General features: G+C 35.5%; 1 protein-coding gene across 1 annotated transcript; it reads right to left on the reverse strand.

Moving 5' to 3' along the window:
• Positions 1-1270: 1270 nt before the first annotated feature.
• On the reverse strand, positions 1271-16095 carry LOC135087181 (uncharacterized). Its single transcript, XM_063982030.1, has 4 exons — positions 15958-16095; positions 11588-11722; positions 5221-5346; positions 1271-2090 (listed from the first exon to the last, which is right to left on the reverse strand). Exons 1-4 carry the CDS (start codon positions 16004-16006, stop codon positions 2032-2034), a joined length of 369 nt encoding a protein of 122 aa, XP_063838100.1. The 5' UTR covers positions 16007-16095; the 3' UTR covers positions 1271-2031.
• Between the last annotated feature and the right edge of the window lie 2508 nt (positions 16096-18603).

The following is an 18603-nucleotide window of genomic DNA, read 5'->3' on the forward strand; positions in this document are numbered from 1 at the left end:
AATACCTACCAATTTGTAATGTCCCCAATTCAGTCGCGTTTCATCTCCAGTCGCACGCGACTCGCGCTCCAATATCATTCCAGTTGATGTAAGTACAATTTGGTATCACAGTAAAGTTCATTCGCTAACAAAGATGAAACAACAGATATAAGCGATTTTGAGAAAAAGTAGCTTTTTTATTATCTGCTATTCTGGATTTTTTAGTGTATTAATTTCTGATTATCAAACTTAATAATTAAATTAAAAAAACACTTTCAGTTGCATCGAAATCAAAAAACGTTATTCAATTTGAACGGCTGAAAGAAATAAAATTTCGAGAGATTTGCGTTTCGATTATTGGAAAAAAAATGTCTTCTTTATTATTAATAAAATTATTGACTTTATTTGCTTATCTCGCACTTTAATGTTGTGAATGGTATTTTATTCCCTATAACAATGAGATGCTGATAAAGGTGATTGAGTTTCTGCCACCACTTCATGTTATCAGCATCAGCTGATTATATTATTTATGTTGTCCCGTAATGCCCTGCGAAGGGCCTAACATAGCAATAAAGAATTTGGTTTAAATTATTTGTTGGAGGTTAACTCAATTTAAGTTACCACATAATTAATTATCTAAATCTAAATATTGATACCGTTAACGTTTTTAACGATACGCAATCTCGTATGGGCACATCACTAATCACGTCAAAATAGGTATTATAGCCACAGAATGTAGGTACTCAATGAAACAAAATCTAACGCTACTTGCCATTATAAGTTCAAAATCTGTCCTATAGATGGCGTGATAAGTATCGAAGACCGAAGTCCGGAATTCCGGATGGTAGGTAGGTAACGGGAAAAAACTGTTTTTTAAAGCTACTTACTGATTGAATACTTGAAGATAGAAATAGGTAGGTCTAGGTACGCTAATTGCTAATTTAATGCATAAGTAGGTATTTGCATGAACATGACCACGGCCCTGCACAAATAAAAAAATCAATTTCAAATTATTATAAGTTGAAATTAATGAGTAGGAAGAGGAAAGTTCCCAGTTATTATTGTCCTTTAAGTATGGATCAAACAAAAAGGATTGATTCTACTGCTCAAATACAACAATTTTCTTCAAGAGAAGGAAGTTCAAATCTAAAAAAACTTTTCCATACAAGTCTTAGATTAAATACAAGTTACTTATACATGGTCCTAGAGTGGTCGGTAATAAAAAGGCGGTTATACAGGTTTTTTGTATCTTTATTATTAAAATTACTAAAGTATAAAAAAATTCCCAAACTTGATACTGTGCCTTAAGTTTATTGCAGAGGATGCGTTTATACAGGGTGTCACAAAAACAATGGATATCATAATAACGTAGGTAAATACAAACACCTGTGTTATTAACTACTTTGCTAGCTAAAGATAGTGTACTACTTTGTTTATCTAAGTAGAATTCTAGATACCTTAAGTAATTACTTACTTTGAATTACTTAAGTTAAAGAATTTCCATGGTGTCGAAGCCATTCCATAAGTAAGTAACTAACTCCTTAATGGAAAAGCTCTCCTTTGGTTTTTTTGGTCGAAAGCTCTAGTTAATTGTACTTTGAATGATGGGTAGTCGTCAAAAAATGATTTTCAAGACACTGGTTAAGATAAAATGTATGTAGCGATAAATAAATAACTTAATTCTAAGCTTAACGCATTACGACTAAAAAAGTTAAGGCTGATTTACACGTATTAAGTAGTTAAAGTAGGTAATTAAATTTTAACTTGATTTTAAGTGATTAATTTTATTATTTGAATTGTGTTTACATTCAATTAATCACATAAAATCAAGTTAAAATTTAGTTACCTACCTACTTGTAAATCAGCCTTTATAAAAATTGTTGCAGAGCCAAAAATTGTATTTTCTAGTTTGTTTATTATAAAAACTTTACCAAACATCGTTTTGAGGCAATTCGAGCATTGCACTGGTATCTATTTGTCTTATAAGTACAGTTTACATCTCTTATGAGATGTTTTGGTTTGGCCTAGCTTGTGAAAAAAAGGAGAAGGTTTTCAGATCACAATGCACACATGGGGGAACACCTGCCCGCGCATCAGCATCGTAGGACAAGCTGAAAAACAAAACAAAATGTGTCAAAGATTATTTTCACAGGAAAAAAATCAAAGGTGCTCTCTCACCGGTAACAGAGGTCTTCTCACGCACTGATGTAAGCTATACAGGGTGTTAGGTAAATGGGTATATGAGCCGACACTAGCCTATGTTAACATGGTCATATAAATGGTATGGTGAAGTCAGAAAATTGATATCTTCATTTTAATTATTTTAATTTTCATATGAATAGGATTTTATAAAATTTATTTTGTATGAAAATTAAAAAAAAATTAAATGATGATATCAAACTTCTGACTTCACTAGCTAGTGTCGGCACATATACCCATTTACCAAACACCCTGTATACCAGCCACTTATTATTGCATAGGTACAATATTATAATGTCACAAAGTGTATCGTTTCTCCTTACTTACTCACTAACAAAAGCCTCGAATTTGAATTCTCTGTGCTTTTTAAATAATAAAATACTTAGCGTCGGCAGTTAAAATTGTAAAGTCGACATTCACTCAAAATTAAAATAATTTTTAAAACTTATTTGGATGATGGTAGCTTTTAATGGGGAATTGTAGGTAAGGAGATACTACTACATTTTGTGGAATAATAAGAGCGTTAGTTTATTATTCATAATGAATTGCGTGAGAGGCGTAGGCAGTTTGAGGGCTGCATGGAAGAAGCCATAAACACTGTTATACAGCAATCAATCATACAGAGGTGACCATGGTCACCTTGTACGACTTTGGACTAATAGGGTGGTGTTGTGATGGCTATGTGATGGTGATGTCTTAGTAGTACTGGAGTGGAACCTTTCCACTGATTGACAGTGGATTAGACTAGAATATTACTATTGATTGGTACACTAAGTAGCACTTAATATTATAGCTATGCTTAAAAGGCAGCTTATGGGTTCAAGTGCGAGAAGGAAACCAATTTTTACATAATAATTATTAAGTGGCTTTTGATCGAAACTGAGCTTTTCTCGTGTAAATCTCTTTCTCAAACAAAAAGTATCACTTGTTTCACGGGAACTGTGTGTATTTCTGGGAAATTGTAAGCCTATCGCGAGTGCTTCTTATAATACGTTCATAATCGTTTGCTACAAAAAACAAAACAGTAACATAAAATATTATAAATTGGATGAGCTTTATGTTAACGCACACAATCATGAATACAAAAAAAATATAATGCCAAAAACATGACACGTAGATCACGTTTTAAGCTCTGTTTAAGTACTTAGTCAGTTGAACGTGTTTTTGTATCAAACAAACAAAATATCATGTACAGTAGTACACATTTAATAAGGCTCACCGATGTACCTGCGCAGAAGACGAATTTAAGTAGCGCGGGAAATGCTATTGACCAATCGGGATACTCCACGCACGGCGCGTCTTCTTCCTGTGCCGGTATTGGTCCGCGCCGCGTGTCATGTTTGCGCGCGCTGTGACACATGTTAGTCAGCCGCCATACTCTAGAGTGCGTAGACGCGTTGCTGACAAAAGTACACTTAGTGGCAAAAAAAGTGTTTTATTTTTGTGAGCCTCCAATCTCCGTACATCTACACATTCACAATTCATTCATAGATTCAGCATTAACCTTCTCACATTCGGAAATTCAAATATTTATTTGCCATTTATTAGAGTACAGTATATTAAAGATATGATAAATAAAATAAAGTGCATTATCGTAATTCGCTACAATTATATGTAGCATGCAAATTATAACATTTCTAAATTATGGATTAAATACAACCCACAAAAATAATCCTACTAATATTATAAATGCGAAAGTTTGGATGTCTGGATGTTTGTTACTCTTTCACGCAAAAACTACTGAACGGATTTTGATGAAACTTATTATTGTTTATAACCCAGAATAACATATAGGCTATAATTTATGACGATCTATGACAAACTAAATTTCACGCGGGTGAAACCGCGGGCAAAAGCAAGTAAATAAATAAATACATATTAGACGCGTACATTGCTCCGATCGATCCCAAAGTATGTAGCAAAAGCACTTGTGTTATGGAAATCGGGAACAACGACGGGTACCACAAGTGTATTTGTTCTATTTTTTATTTTTTCTTTTTGTGTCAAATAAAGTTTTTCTTATCTTATCTTATTTATTTAAATACTCTATTAAACTTTTTCAAAAAGATAAATATTTTATTCCCCGTACTTGGCCTGCAGTGTAATTATGAAATGGGCGGGGCTTGCGCAAGTGCGACGGGGAACATAATCGGAAAAATTTTGTCCTTGTCTGCGTGGCCGAAGATTCACGACGCGCCTTATTAAATGTGTACTACTGTACCTAGGTGCCTTTAAGCATTAAAGGGGATTTCGTGTATTCTGAAAAAAAGTGTTATACCTATTCCAGTTACCTTATTTTAACCGCAACAGTAAGAATAACCGGTGCTTTTTGTATGGAGTTTGACAGATTTTTGACGTTTGTCAAAGTTAGGTATAGTTAGATGGTGCAACTCAGCCCTAATGTGGTGGATATAAATGTGTTATTAAGTAATGTAGACCTTCGTGTTTCAGACCCTCAGGTCCCGGGTTCGATTTTCAGTAAGGGCAACATTTTCAGTTCGGTGCGTAGCCTGGCTAGCTGCCAATAAGTATCTTACCTAAGTCTGTCGTAACAACGTCTATGCCGCATTGTTGAGTTCTGGTAGTCACATAGGTAAGATAAAGCCAATTCCTCTGTGGTTGAGGATTCTGGGTGAGGTTAAGAAGCTCGCTTCCACCTTCAGCCTTATCACTTTCTATTAAGAGATACAAGCCAAGATATTCCTCTTTGTGAACAAAAAAGGGTGAAACATCTTTGGTATAACCTATTAATATTATCTGCGGTATTACTGTATTGAGTTTGATCCGGCGTTTCTTCTCAGCACTTGCCATGTTTGTCTCGAAGCGCTGGCAGGGCCCAAAAGATAAGGAGACATGTAAAGTGTCCCATAAAGGTTACCTTTTTTTTATTTACTATATTTTGACGTTCATAAGTGCCACTTGTTCAATTTAGAATTGAAGAAGTAAATAATATTTGATTTTTCGATTTTGCCTATGTTCAGCAGTGGACGTCCTATGGCTGAATGATGATGATGATGATGATTACTGTATTTCCGTACCCACCTTTCTCACACCGCTGCCCGTAGAAGCCGGTGCCCTCACACATGCAGCTGAAGCCTGGGTCCTCGATGATCTGGATGCAAATGCCTCGGAGGCAGGGCTTGCGGTTGCACACATTGGAATTGCGCTCTGGAATGAGATTATCCAATTTATAGTTACATCTTTGTTAAAAAAAATATTTGACCAAATTAAAATAGGGAGGAATTTAATATTTAAAAATGTTTTTACTGTAACGCCCTTGGGAATATGCCATTTTTAGAAGCCTTTTTCGACGCAAAAGCTTCTCAAAACGGGATTCAAGTTTCAATATGGCCACTCTCTTTTCGATCGCCTCACGACGCCGGGCATCGCGACGCACATTTTGCGAGGCCCTGGGTTAGGTGAGTAATTGTTTTAACACTACTAATTACCTGAATTCATAAATAGCCACTAGCTTGTAGGCAGCTACTTAATCAGAAAGGGTTTATAGATGACCCGATGTGGGTGCAGAAAATTCTCTTGCGTAAGAAGGTAAAGTGTGGAAAGGTTAGAACGTAGGTACCTATTTGAGTGGACGTCGTGGGGGCTTCATGTAACGTAAACATCGCTAATTGAAATTGTATGGCATTACCTAACAAGTTTATTTAATAAATTGATGGATTTGGTTAGCTAGAAAGCTAGATTAGGTAAGTAGTAGTAAGGTACTAATTTTCTAAATACTGTACTCGTAATTATAATTCGATCATCTCAAGCAATTAGGTAAATGGTGTTTACTCCAAAGTATGATTGGGAAAATCTAGGATAGAGTTTTAGAATTTTGATTTACCTACCTAGATGTAGGTACTTGCGTGATATTCCTACCTAAATTTTTATTTGACTACTATGTATTGCCATGATTGTACTTAACAAAAACCATACAGAAATTAATATGCACGAAATTAACATGATAGGTTATTGATTTGGCCGAACTAATGAGCACTGCAATCGAATTACAAGTTTAATTTGCAATGCTACCGAAATCCGATATTTGCATACATAATGAATTAGTATCGGAGCATTCGTTGTGATTAATTAAAACAATAATTTGATTTACAACTTGTTCAATTTTAATTGACGAACTGTGCATGTTTTGCTTCATGCTTGTATATAAGGACCTAAAATTATTATTTACTTACTGTATCAATTAGTAACTACATTACATATTATTATCAAGTGAGGTGTTTATATTACTTAGCACTTAACGGTCTAAAGGTAAATCGCAGATTTTTAAAATAAAATAAGCTGTTACTTTTTGCATTGTAAAAAAGAACAGTAGTAGAATAGAGTTTGTCTAACGTGACATTCCTATTTATTATTATTCGATAAAATAATTGTTACATCGTGTATTTGAAGATTTTATTATGAGTCACGTTATTTATTTGGCATGAGCAGGTGATGCTATGTTTCGCTAAGATATTAAAGGTGAGTATGTCTATACTATCTACATATACTCTTATAGATAGAGCATTTACCTGTAACAGAAAAACGAGCTGCTGAAATCTGTTCTAGTGCATCACTTTTTCACAAGTCAAACGTGCTTTTGAGACTGAGCTTTTACCTGTATTGTATCATTCGTAAAAACTTTACGTTAAAATGCTCTAGTTTATCCACCTAGAAACGATCACTTAGTCATAACAGTAAAGCTTCTGAGAATCAAGAAAATACAAAAGACGTTCGTAGTCGTTTCATGTCGTAGTCTTCTACGGACTACGGATCGGATAGAGCCGGGTCCAGACATGTATCATTTGCCCGATTCGATCACCCGGTTATTACCCGTCCACATATGCGATCATGATACGCGTCGACGATACGGATACGGTGATCGGATCGGGCAAATGATACATGTCTGGACCCGCCTTAACTTAGTGTAGTCCTCCTACTCGGTGGACCGACGATCGGGTGATAGTCGCGTGAAGCACATTGATGCGGGCAGTGCAGGACCTGTCGTGAGAATCCATGGGGGATCCATTGGGGATCCATGGGGGATCCATAGGGGAGACTTCGTGCAGCAATGGACGACATTATGTTATAACGAGTGCGTGTAGGTAAGCGCCTTAGGGTGGATTCGACCAAACAAGAGTAAATCGTCAGTTAATCGACATTTTGATATATTTCGAATACTGAAACTGTCAACGTGCCAGTTACACCAGTAGTTATTCTCAGATAAATGTTTGGTCGAATCGGGCCTTAGAATTATTATGCTCTTTTTAAGAACATCCGATTTATGACTCGAATCTAATTTTGAGACCAATATAGACTTTAAGCATTCACTTACTTTGATGTTGATATGTGAAAGAAAGAGAACCTCTTTTAAAGCTAACGTTTACATTAAATTGAGTATTAATGGCGTAACTAAGTAAAGCTCCCAAAAACAAAGTAATTTAAATTCTCCATTGTTTACTTTCAGAATTGAATCTTTTGAAATATTGGATTTAACATATCTATCATAACAAAGTTCACGTTATTTTCGGCCTATGAAGTTAGCTTTTTCAGAAAGTTTGTCAGAAATTGAAAAAGGAGTGAGAAAAGCTCTAAAGAAAAATTTATATGAAAAAACTATTTACATACAGTGATTTGTATCACCCATTTGTTTTATGCCATTTTCCCTTAAACAATTTATAAACTAAGTATATTTTATGCAAGTAAACGTATTTTTTTTTTTTAATTACCTAAGTATTTCTACAGCTTGTTAAAAATATAAGTCCTAGGAATCTTATATCAATTCCCTTATAAAAAGCTTGTCGCTTACAGCATCTACGGTGATAATATTATTATGTTTGCCTCACCTTCCCTTTACCTCGATCTTATTAAAGAAAGAATCTAATAACCGGTTACGGCAAATTCAATATTGTTCGGAGGCGCGCTACGTGTTAACTGTTCCATAGAAATACAGTATTTTTACGCAGAACTGTGTAATACTTACCACAGTAATACCGACAAAATCTAATAAGTACTTAGGTATGTATTTTTATTACACTTTAGGTACACACATAATATGTTGTAGGTATATTTGAGTTGTAGATATTCTAAATTGAAATACTATGTCTTTATTACAAAATTCGCCAATATCATAATAACACTCTTGAAAATCTATATATATAAAAGAAAGTCGTGTTAGTTACTCCACTTATAACTCAAGAACGGCTGAACCGATTTAGCTGAAAATTGCCAGGGAGGTAGTTTAGAGCCAGGAGAAGGACATAGGATACTTTTTATCCCGTTCGAAATTAAAAAAAAAGTCTGCTTATTTATTGCCATTAAGGCAGAACAAAGTTCGCCGGGTCAGCTAGTAATTTATAAAAGCAAACCGATCTATTTATACATTTCTTAGACTTATTTGTATTATTTACGTCCAATTTTCTACGCTTTATTTTCAAAATACACTCGTACTGTAATAGAATATTCTATTCAAGTGTAGATTTCATGTTTATTTCGCATGTAACGTCCTACGTCTGATCTTTCTCGTCGCCCTTAGAATGTGAGTTCTATTATTAGAAAACCTCTGTCAATATCTAGTGTAAAAAAATAAACATGTTTTCTAATTTAATTTTACTTTTCGCAAACATACTAGAAGAAACTACGCAATTGTACCCCCAGCACGAAAAACTTTCGACTTCGAATAGTTTGCGTATTCGTATCATCATATTTATTATCAAATCTTAAACAGCGCCTCTGTGAATACGATGTAGTGTTCTTAGTATGAGTAATGATAGCACGAAACTAATTTTGAAATCGAGAACGTCACGTTATCATTGAATTCGAAGGCTGGGTGTCCAGTTTTGTCGAATACGCAAACGATTCGAAGACGAAAGCTTTTCGTGCTAGAAGTACAGAGGTATTATACGAGTATTTGTGTGCACTTGCTACAATAGGGCACAGGCTCTAGGGCACTTGATTTTATTGATATAGTATGTTTATCAAATACTAGCGGCCTGCCCTGCCTTTGCACGGATAGATAAAATATTTAACAAAAAGTTATAATAAAAAAAACATGCCTATGTTCATCAGCAAAAAAATGAGATTTTTATGGTGAAAGAAATATCAGTCCACTAGTTTCAGAGCCTATTCCATACAAAGAAACAAACAATCAAATATTTTCTCTTTATATGTATAGTGTAGATTTCACATACCAATTGAAAACGTATGTTTACTCGTACTTACTACGAAGATTGGCTACTGCAGATGACACTGTAAGGGCAACCTGTCCCCACTTGAAGTTTAAAAATGCTGAAATCACTACTATAGCTGGCGTACTTAGTCAACATCAGCAGAGAAGAAATACATAAAACTCAATGATCCTTATTGAAGTCTAGGCACAGCTCCAGATTTACTTTTTCTCCTGAAAAAAATTACTTACTTAAAGGTTTTATGATTAAAAGATTCCGGTATCAAAGGTTCGGACTTGTATTAGCAATTTTCAATAATAGTCTCACTCAGGCCTCAGAGGTTTAAAGTTACTAATAAAATCCGTTAGTCCTAATAAGCTGCTAATACAGGGTGTTAGGTAAATGGGGTTATAAGCCGACACTAGCCCATGTTAACATATGGATATAAATGGTACCTATGGTGAAGTCAAGAATTTGATATCATCATTTAAATTTTTTAAATTTTCATACAAAATAAAAATTTTAAAATCAGATTTGTATTAAATTTAAATAATTAAAATGACGATATCAATTTTCTGACTTCACCATACCATTTATCTGCACATGTTAAACATGGGCTAGTGTCAGCTTAACCCCATTTACCTAACACCCTGTATAAGCATTTTAATGACTCAAACGATAAAAGATAAAGATAGAAGTAAGCGCTACCCACACCCACTAAGCTTAAGATCAATCACGTAAGCTGGTGAGTAAGTTTTTCGTTCACAAAATTAAAGCGATTAAATAATAATTTATGGAAATATGACTAGATGTAGGTACCTACTTGATTTTATCCAGACGTTTTGACTGTTGTCATTTCGATTATCAGTATTGCATTCTATTAACCTGTACTTAGCTAAAAACAACTTAATTTCCGATAAATTTAAAAATTTAAAAAGGCTACTGCGACACAAGCTATGCTCAGTGCAGAAGCCGCTAGTCATAAGAATACTCTGTACATTGATTATGGCAATAAACATTTTATTATATAAAAAAATTATGTAAGCTTTAATTCATTTCAGGGGGTTTGTAAGCTTTATTTGTCCAACGAGGCTTGCCTCACTGTGGTGGCTTATTGGATTACTTAGAGATTTGCTACATTTTCACTAGAAACAAGGTACCTACATACTCATTGTGGTGTTTTTACCGGTTTCTATTAGAAATGTCCAACCAACTTAAATCACACGAAAAATTTAACACTTGGGATTTGGATCGTCCGTGTTACCACCGTGGTATCACAGAATAATAATAAGTAGGTACTGTGGTATTACCTATTATGAACTTCAGCTGATGATGTAGGTACGTTAGAAGTGTATGAATGTTTCAAGGAAATATATTGTGAGCGAACCAATACAGGTAATACACATTTCAAAGAAGCATTACGCTCAACTTTTTCCATACAAAGCTTAAAACGTTTCTAGTCCGATTTCACTACTTCTTTAAGTTAAAGTGCTTTTATAATTACGTAGATGTTTACGAAAGTTTTTCAGAGAAACCTTTTCACCCGCCTCTTGAACGTGCTCAGAGTTATTTAGACTACATATTAGGTCAATATATTGATAGATTGCATAATAATTTCTATTTGTAGTAACTTATTTGTTCGAGCTGTTTACACGAAATTCATAACGACCTTTTCAGTACTTGTTTACCAAGTTTGAAAGACTCTTAGGTTAGGTAAATGATACACTAGTTAATATAAAGGTACTTTTTAAGAGCTGCCAAAAATATGGCTCTCCCTAAAAGTTTGTGTAAGACACTATTTACTAATTTATTTATTGATATCAAAGGTACTTAAAATCGATAGTTGGGACGTCTTAAGTGACCTGAGGTGGAATTGTGTAAAGCAATCGTAATCATTTGACAGTTCATAACGTACGATAAAGTCAGTTAAACAAAGCGTTTGACAGAATAATCGTACGTTATGAACTGTCAAATGATTACGATTGCTTTACACAATTCCACCTCTGAAGCGCCTTAAAAATGAATTATTTAGTAAACTGAAATCTTAATTGACTGTCAGGCTAGATTACTTACTTACTCGTAAGTGTTTATAATTCTTTCTTTTTCTGTTTCTGTTTGCTCAATTTCCAAAAACCTATGTAAGAACTATTTGAGAAAACTCTTTTGGCAAATGTGAAGTTTAATTGGTAGCTCTATGTGTGTTATAGAATGCTGTTTGTTTTCCTAACAATAAAATAAATAAATACCTCGCAGTGCATCTTGACACGCCTTTCGGGTCCTGTAGATGTACTCTGTCTTGCACCCGTACCCGCAGGTGCACGACGAGCCGTATATCTTGCAGCCATTCTGCGCTTGCTCCGGCTCGCATGCGCGTGCGCTCACTGAAACGATAGACTTCAGATTAATATACGATTGTAGTCTTTATTACAGTCTGGTGTGGGAGCTTTTCGCTTTGCACTTGAATTTCGCTAGGCATCAAACTCGCATGGAACGACATTCAAAAAAAATGTTTTTTCTTTTGAACGGCATTTCGATATGTGACTACTATCATACATTTGCTGCCTTTAGTGTCTCTTCTAGGGATTTAGCCAAAGCTTTTTTTAACATTGCTTACGACACTAACGCTTCGAAAGCATAACTAAACAACGTTAGTGTGCACACAGAATTAATATATTTCAAATCAAGTCTACTTTTATCTCGAACTTCACAGAACCTTCAGAGCCAGCTTACATTTAATTACTCTCATTAATCACCACACAAAGCTTCACATATTTGTGGAATAAAGCCGTACAGTGGCGTTCGATAACATGCAACATTCAGCAGTAGCGAGCTCGTAGCGTCCACTTAGGATGTTTTTATCTTGCACGCTTCCGTCCGCCACATCCTACGTGTAATATACGATGTTATTCTCGGTCAAAATGCAAATAAACAGTCGAAAAACATAATACCATCCTTCTGGCGCAGGAGGGTGAAAGGTAGGTACCTAGTTACGAGTAAGTACTTTGATTATTCTGTTCTTGGAATATTTCAACTTGACCTATGAGATTTCTTAACGACAACTGCATCAACCCAAAGATTTAAGATAGGTATCTGAAAAAGAGTTGAGTTCTTCAGCACTATCTACAGGTAAAACTTTTGAAATTATCACTTTAGAATCTAAAGACTATGATTATTTTCAGAAAAGTTCCTGAAAAGTTTGAAACTAGAATTTGAAGGTATTAAACCAAACTATTAAAATAATTATAATTCGAATTTTAGTTGATACTTATTTACGTAGTACTATTAAAAATCTCATGAAAATGGGCGAGTAGAGGTAAGTTATCAGAATTCAGAATTATAGCTAAATATTTTTTCCGATCCTTCCAACACGATGTTTAATTAAGTTACAGCATAACTAATAGCATTACGTGCCAGGGTTAAAAGCATCAGTGCAATCCGGAATTAATCGGATACCGGATAAAAAAGTTACGGAACCCATCAATACCAATTAGCGCCGGTAAAATATGGCCGAGATATTAAATGCACTGAGTGCACCGAGACAGGGCAATTAGCTGTGTTTTCAAAGCTTTTACATTTTACTTTTGCGAAATAATCGAGTTTAAGTGGAGCTTTGGGTGTAATACAGATGGATTACAGTTTCTTTGTTTTATAAAATGGGCTGTGCCTGTGTGGCGTGTTTGTATCTTTAACCAAATCAATTCAAAATAATCTTCATTTGTTTAGACTAATTCAATTAGTTTTTACAAAACGCTCTATTGGTGGATTACCAGCAGGCTGAGTAGGCTGAAGCCTATCCAAAATCCTTTCGAAATCATGTTGAAGAGCATTCAGCTGGCTTTATTAAAGCTTGATTTTAGCTCGAATTCGAATATTATTTTGCAAATAATAACATGATCCATAAGAGGATTTATTCCGGAAAATGTTTTATTTGCCTTGTTCCAGGAAGTTTTAAATACGATGATGGGTAAATATTATTTCATGGAATCTGTAACATTTCATATTCGATGTTCAGTATAATTTTCCATTATATACGAGTACCTAGGTACCTACTTATATTTTAAGCGGATAAAGTTTAATCCTACATTATGTTGTACAGTAAATATGTGTTGTATAAGACCATAGTTTATTCCAAATTACTGAAAATATAACTAAATGGGTATCGTAAATAGTTAAGGTATAAGCTTTCACACTGTGATAACTTTAAACGTAACCTGTTTTGAGACAAATACCTAAATACTTTCTATTCTATTCTAATTTTACACACTAAGGGACATCTTAGGAGATGTAACGTGTGTAGGGCATCTTATGTCATCATCATCATCATCATCATTTCAGCCATAGGACGTCCACTGCTGAACATAGGCCTCCCCCAATGCTTTCCATGTTGATCGATTGGTAGCGGCCTGCGTCCAGCGCTTCCCTGCTACCTTTACGATGTCGTCGGTCCAAATTACCTCAATGCCTGAAGACTAGAGTGTATAACCAATGTGTGTTACCAGTGATAACTTATGGCTCGGAAACGTGGCCTCTCACTATAGGCCTTATACAGAAGCTCAAAGTTGCACAGCGTGCTATGGAGAGGGCTATGCTTGGTGTTTCTTTGCGAGATCGAATCAGAAATGAGGAGATCCGTAAACGAACCAAAGTCGCTGACATAGCCCGACGGATTAGCAAGCTGAAGTGGCAATGGGCAGGGCACATAGTACGCAGAACTGACGGCCGATGGGGCAGAAAGGTTCTGGAATGGAGGCCGCGTACCGGAAAACGCAGCGTGGGACGTCCACCTACAAGGTGGACCGACGACATCGCATCTTATGTACTTACTTGTAATAGGTACGTGTGATTTTGAAGAAAAATAGCCTGATGTGCTGTCAAAAATGTAAAGTACATTCATTTTGGTCGAACCGGTGGAGATACTCGTATTCCTTCGTCTGTCACTTCCATTAAAGTCAATTCGCTAAGAATGTCTTATAGCATTACCTAAGTTCGCCCAAAGTACCAATAAAATATGGCTCTTTCCAATGTCTAGTCAGTCATAACGATACGGATATCATTATTAGTCACAAAGACAGATCGGTAATGAAGGATAACCAGGCACATTCATTGTTTGCAATGACAATGTGCCTCCGTCGTGGGAAATTATGTCCCACCGTTTGAATTATTATGATTAAGACCGCCCAGGCCCACTTTAAATTGTGGCGTAGGTAAGGGTACTCGGGTACTCTCTCTTCTACAATTTCGTTTTTTAATAGCTCCATGTTTAATTTAAGATTTATGTAGGTACTGTCATTTGTTCATTTTAAAGCACTAAATAAGCACTGATTTACTAAAGGCGAACTTAATGCCATATGCCATTCTCACTCAGTTAAACTTTAGGTCAAATAAAAGATAACAGACCGTTATTGTTACTGTTATGTAATTGTTGTGGTTAGCAAGAAACTCGGTATGATTCTATGAAACTAAAACTAGTTTAGTTTTGTGTTTTAATCTATACTTCTGTACTAATATTATAAATGCGAAAGTAACTCTGTCTGTCTGTCTCTCTTTCACGCCTAAACCACTGAACCGAATTTGATGAAATTTGGCAGGGAGATAGTTTGAGTCCGGGAAAGGACATAGGATAGTTTTTATCCCGGTTTTTGAAACAGTGACGCGCGCGATAAAGTTTTTCTATGACAGACAAAATTAGACGCGGGTGAAGCCGCGGGCGGAAAGCTAGTTTGAAATAATTCATTAATATTATTTTACCTAAGCTACAACAGATTACGTGGGCAGTGAATTATCAATCCCCAGGCTAATGTCCTTTTATCTGTTATCAAATGTTATTAAGGAGCGTTGTGCCATTCATTAATGAGGCTGGATGACCGCTTATCTTGCCGCGTAAAAATAATGAAGATGAGGATAAAAACATAAAAAAGAAAAGAGATGAAACTCAAATCGCACAGCGCAAAAATATTAATTGCAGACCATGTGAAGCTTTTGCAAATAATATTTGATTACTTAAGTACTTCGCAGAATTTTCAAATTGTTGTACCAGTAACGATATTTCGTTACTTTAGTTTTACTTATTATAGTATTTTTGAAAATACAAAACAGTAACTGAAAAATACTATAAAAAAAGCAGCAAAGGTTAACGATAAAACAGAATACTGATAAAGTAACAATGAAACAAGGGACTATAATATAGAATAGAGCAACATTAAGTGGGATTATAGGTCATCTATTATCATTAAATAAAATTGCTTCCATTTATGCGGTTGTTATGTTTTATGTTTTGTTATGTTTTACATGTACCTACTATAATTTCCGTTAAACTTACCAGTCCAATGAACTATAGGTATCATAAAATTGATAAAAAAGCGTACACAACATCGGACGCTTACAATGATTCAAAAAGAAAAATCGAAACAACAAAAAAAAAAGAAAATTCAGCATAAAGTTATGAAAACTCATTCGTAATTTAAAAAAGAAGAAGAAAAAGAAGAAAGATGCGGTGGCCAGATTCTTTAAACATTAGCGACTTTCTTTGTTGAATAAACATTTTGAACAGATTATTTTTAGAACGTGTTCCGATGTTGTTTTGTTTATTTTGGAAATGAGTTGTAATTTGACTTACAGAAGCAGGTCGCGATGGTAAGCAACAGCAGTGACAGGACGACGTGCATCTTGGGCAGTCGGCAGGGTACTGATACCGACTTCCTACGGGTGTGAACGTCCGCGTATCGTGCGCCGGCGCACACTGGCTATCGGCCCGCAACCACCTCGATACGGGAACTGGGTTGAATTGTCAAATGTTTGTAATTAAAGATCATTGAGTTGATTAGCTGTGAGCACTGTGTCGAACGTGAGGTCGAATGGAGATAGGCACCCTACCTATTCCTAAACCCAAATACATAATGAGACTAAAGTACGGATGTACAATTAAAAGGATTTTGGTTTTGCTTTTCTACGTTTGAACATAACGGTATAAAATTGATACCTAGTTTAAAAAACTAAAAACACGCTTTTAATTACTGCACTAAAAGACATAATCGGTCACTGACCTATAATGTTTGAATACTTACCTTCACCAAACATCGTAAAGGTAGCAGGAAGGCGCTGGACGCAGAACGCTACCAACCGGGCAACATGGAAAGCTTTGGGGGAGGCCTATATTCATCAGTGGACGTCCTATGGCTGAGATGATGACTTACCTTTAAGACAAGCATTGAGATATAAAACTCAAGCACTTTACCTAACTACTCTCATACAACGTAGGTGGATAGGTAGGTACGAGTACACGTTGTACCGTAAAACCGTGGTAAAACTAACACTAACTACAATAACTTTTATTTTGTCATTTTGGACATACATATTGTATGAAAAGTCATTGGCAGGCTTCTATTGAAGTAAATTGCACTTAAGTACCTACTCTTGATAGAAAAATAAATAATTAAATGTCCTGTGGACGCAGGGATAGACGAGCTCGGCTCTACGTTACTAGGAAATTTAATATTAAAAATATTGAACCAGGACTCGTCGCATATTAAAACGTGATGCGCTGATGCAGAACCGATCATATACCGGGTGTAAGTTTAGCAAAAAATATAATTTTAATCACTATTCCAAGCTCGGTATCATTCATCAAGTCTCTTGTTTTGATAATGAAAAGAGATCGATAATTATTCCTTCATTTATTTTATAATTTACAGTCGCTATTGTATTTTTTACAAAGTTGCAACTACATGTAAAGGTGGTTTACACTACTTATGAGTATTTCAACAATAAACATTTTTATTCTGGTATTCTCAGAATGTCTTATGTATATTTTTTATAGTCTGGATCATTATACTGGTATAAGTGTAATGTTCAGTTTTCACCGGGTTGATTGATGAAACAAAACGCTGACCTACAGCGTTTCATAGTTCGAACTCTCTGTTTAAGGTCTAGGTTCCTACTACCATTCTGTTACAGTCATATTACAGCCTGTATTACTAGCACATTTATTACCCACGTTCGCAGAAATCGTGATTACTCTCCCAACAAATTTAAAATATTATCTGCAATAGCAGCTGCACGTAGGTGGAAATTTAATTTAGCAGAACTTATTGATTTCAGAAGAAATGAATATGAAATTATCAATTCATGCAAATAAAATGAGATCTGCTAGTTGATGATTGAATATCCAGGAATATAACTCATCAGTTATTCTGATATTGGAAATTTTTAAAAGAAACTTCAATAGAATTCATCTCGCCCACCTTTATTAATTTGTCTAAGATCGTAAAGTTTTACAGAAATGCCTTTGCTGTGTGTATTTATAAGTTACTAGCTAAATACTCGTAGTTTGAATAATATTTCCCGTTTTTGTAACATTTTAATTTTTTTTTTGGTTCATTGAGATCATGTTTCTAGGTCGCATAGTTTGCGAGAATTAAGCGAAAAGCCTAAAAATGAGACCTTCAAACCCCCTCTCCCCGCCGGCTCAAGGGTTTTATAATGGCGGGGACTTTTGATATGTTCACTTCCTAACTAGTAACAAAGGTAGGTACGAAGTCAAAAATTGTATTCCAAACATTTCTCTCTACACCGTAAAGCATTCATTGGCTAGCCTATATACCTTGAGCGTATATACGAGTAGATTCGCGATCGTTTTCACGTAGGCGTCAAAATAATAAATCTGAAGCAGAGCTTAGCGCAGGAAATGTACTTCCGTTCCAATTAAGGCGAGCATTTCCGCTGCAGCTTCTTAAGATACCTAGTCTTTCAAGCTTGATCGAACTTCAAATTTCTCCAGAAGGACACGTGTTTGAAAATAAAATAACGTAGGTAGTGCTTTTATTTATTATTTTCTCAGTAACTTGTTTTGTTTGTGGGCGGGGCACATAGCTCGTAGAGACGATGGCCGTTGGGGCAGGAAAGTTCTCGAGTGGCGACCACGGGCTGAAAGACGTAGCGTGGGCAGTCTCCTACTAGGTGGACCGACGATCTGGTAAAGGTCGCGGGAAGAGCCTGGATGCGGGCAGCGCAGGACCGTTCATTATGGAAAACCTTGGGGGAGGCCTTTGTCCAGCAGTAGACGTCATTTGGCTGAAATGATGATGATGATGATGAACTTGTTTTATGTTACTGCATGAAAAAATACAATTGGGGTATTAATAGGTCTGTACGTGTACTTATCTTTACGACCTCTATCAACCCTTAGTTCTTTACCCTTAAAAGGTAATTAATCAATGCCCATCTTATCTAACTTACTTAATTAAGATTCTAACACTCTTCATAG

The sequence above is a fragment of the Ostrinia nubilalis genome, chromosome Z (assembly GCF_963855985.1).
Source record: "Ostrinia nubilalis chromosome Z, ilOstNubi1.1, whole genome shotgun sequence".
Taxonomy (NCBI): Eukaryota; Metazoa; Arthropoda; class Insecta; order Lepidoptera; family Crambidae; genus Ostrinia; species Ostrinia nubilalis.

What these genes read in the sequence shown, in the direction of transcription:
- LOC135087181 (XM_063982030.1), bottom strand. Translation starts at nt 16,006, where the DNA reads ATGCACGTCGTCCTGTCACTGCTGTTGCTTACCATCGCGACCTGCTTC. An exon ending in GTGTCAAGATGCACTGCGAG is followed by an intron (nt 5,347 to 11,587) that starts GTATTTATTTAT and finishes ATCTCATTCCAG; the next exon opens with AGCGCAATTCCAATGTGTGC. An exon ending in CGGGCAGCGGTGTGAGAAAG is followed by an intron (nt 2,091 to 5,220) that starts GTGGGTACGGAA and finishes TTTGTTTTTCAG; the next exon opens with CTTGTCCTACGATGCTGATG.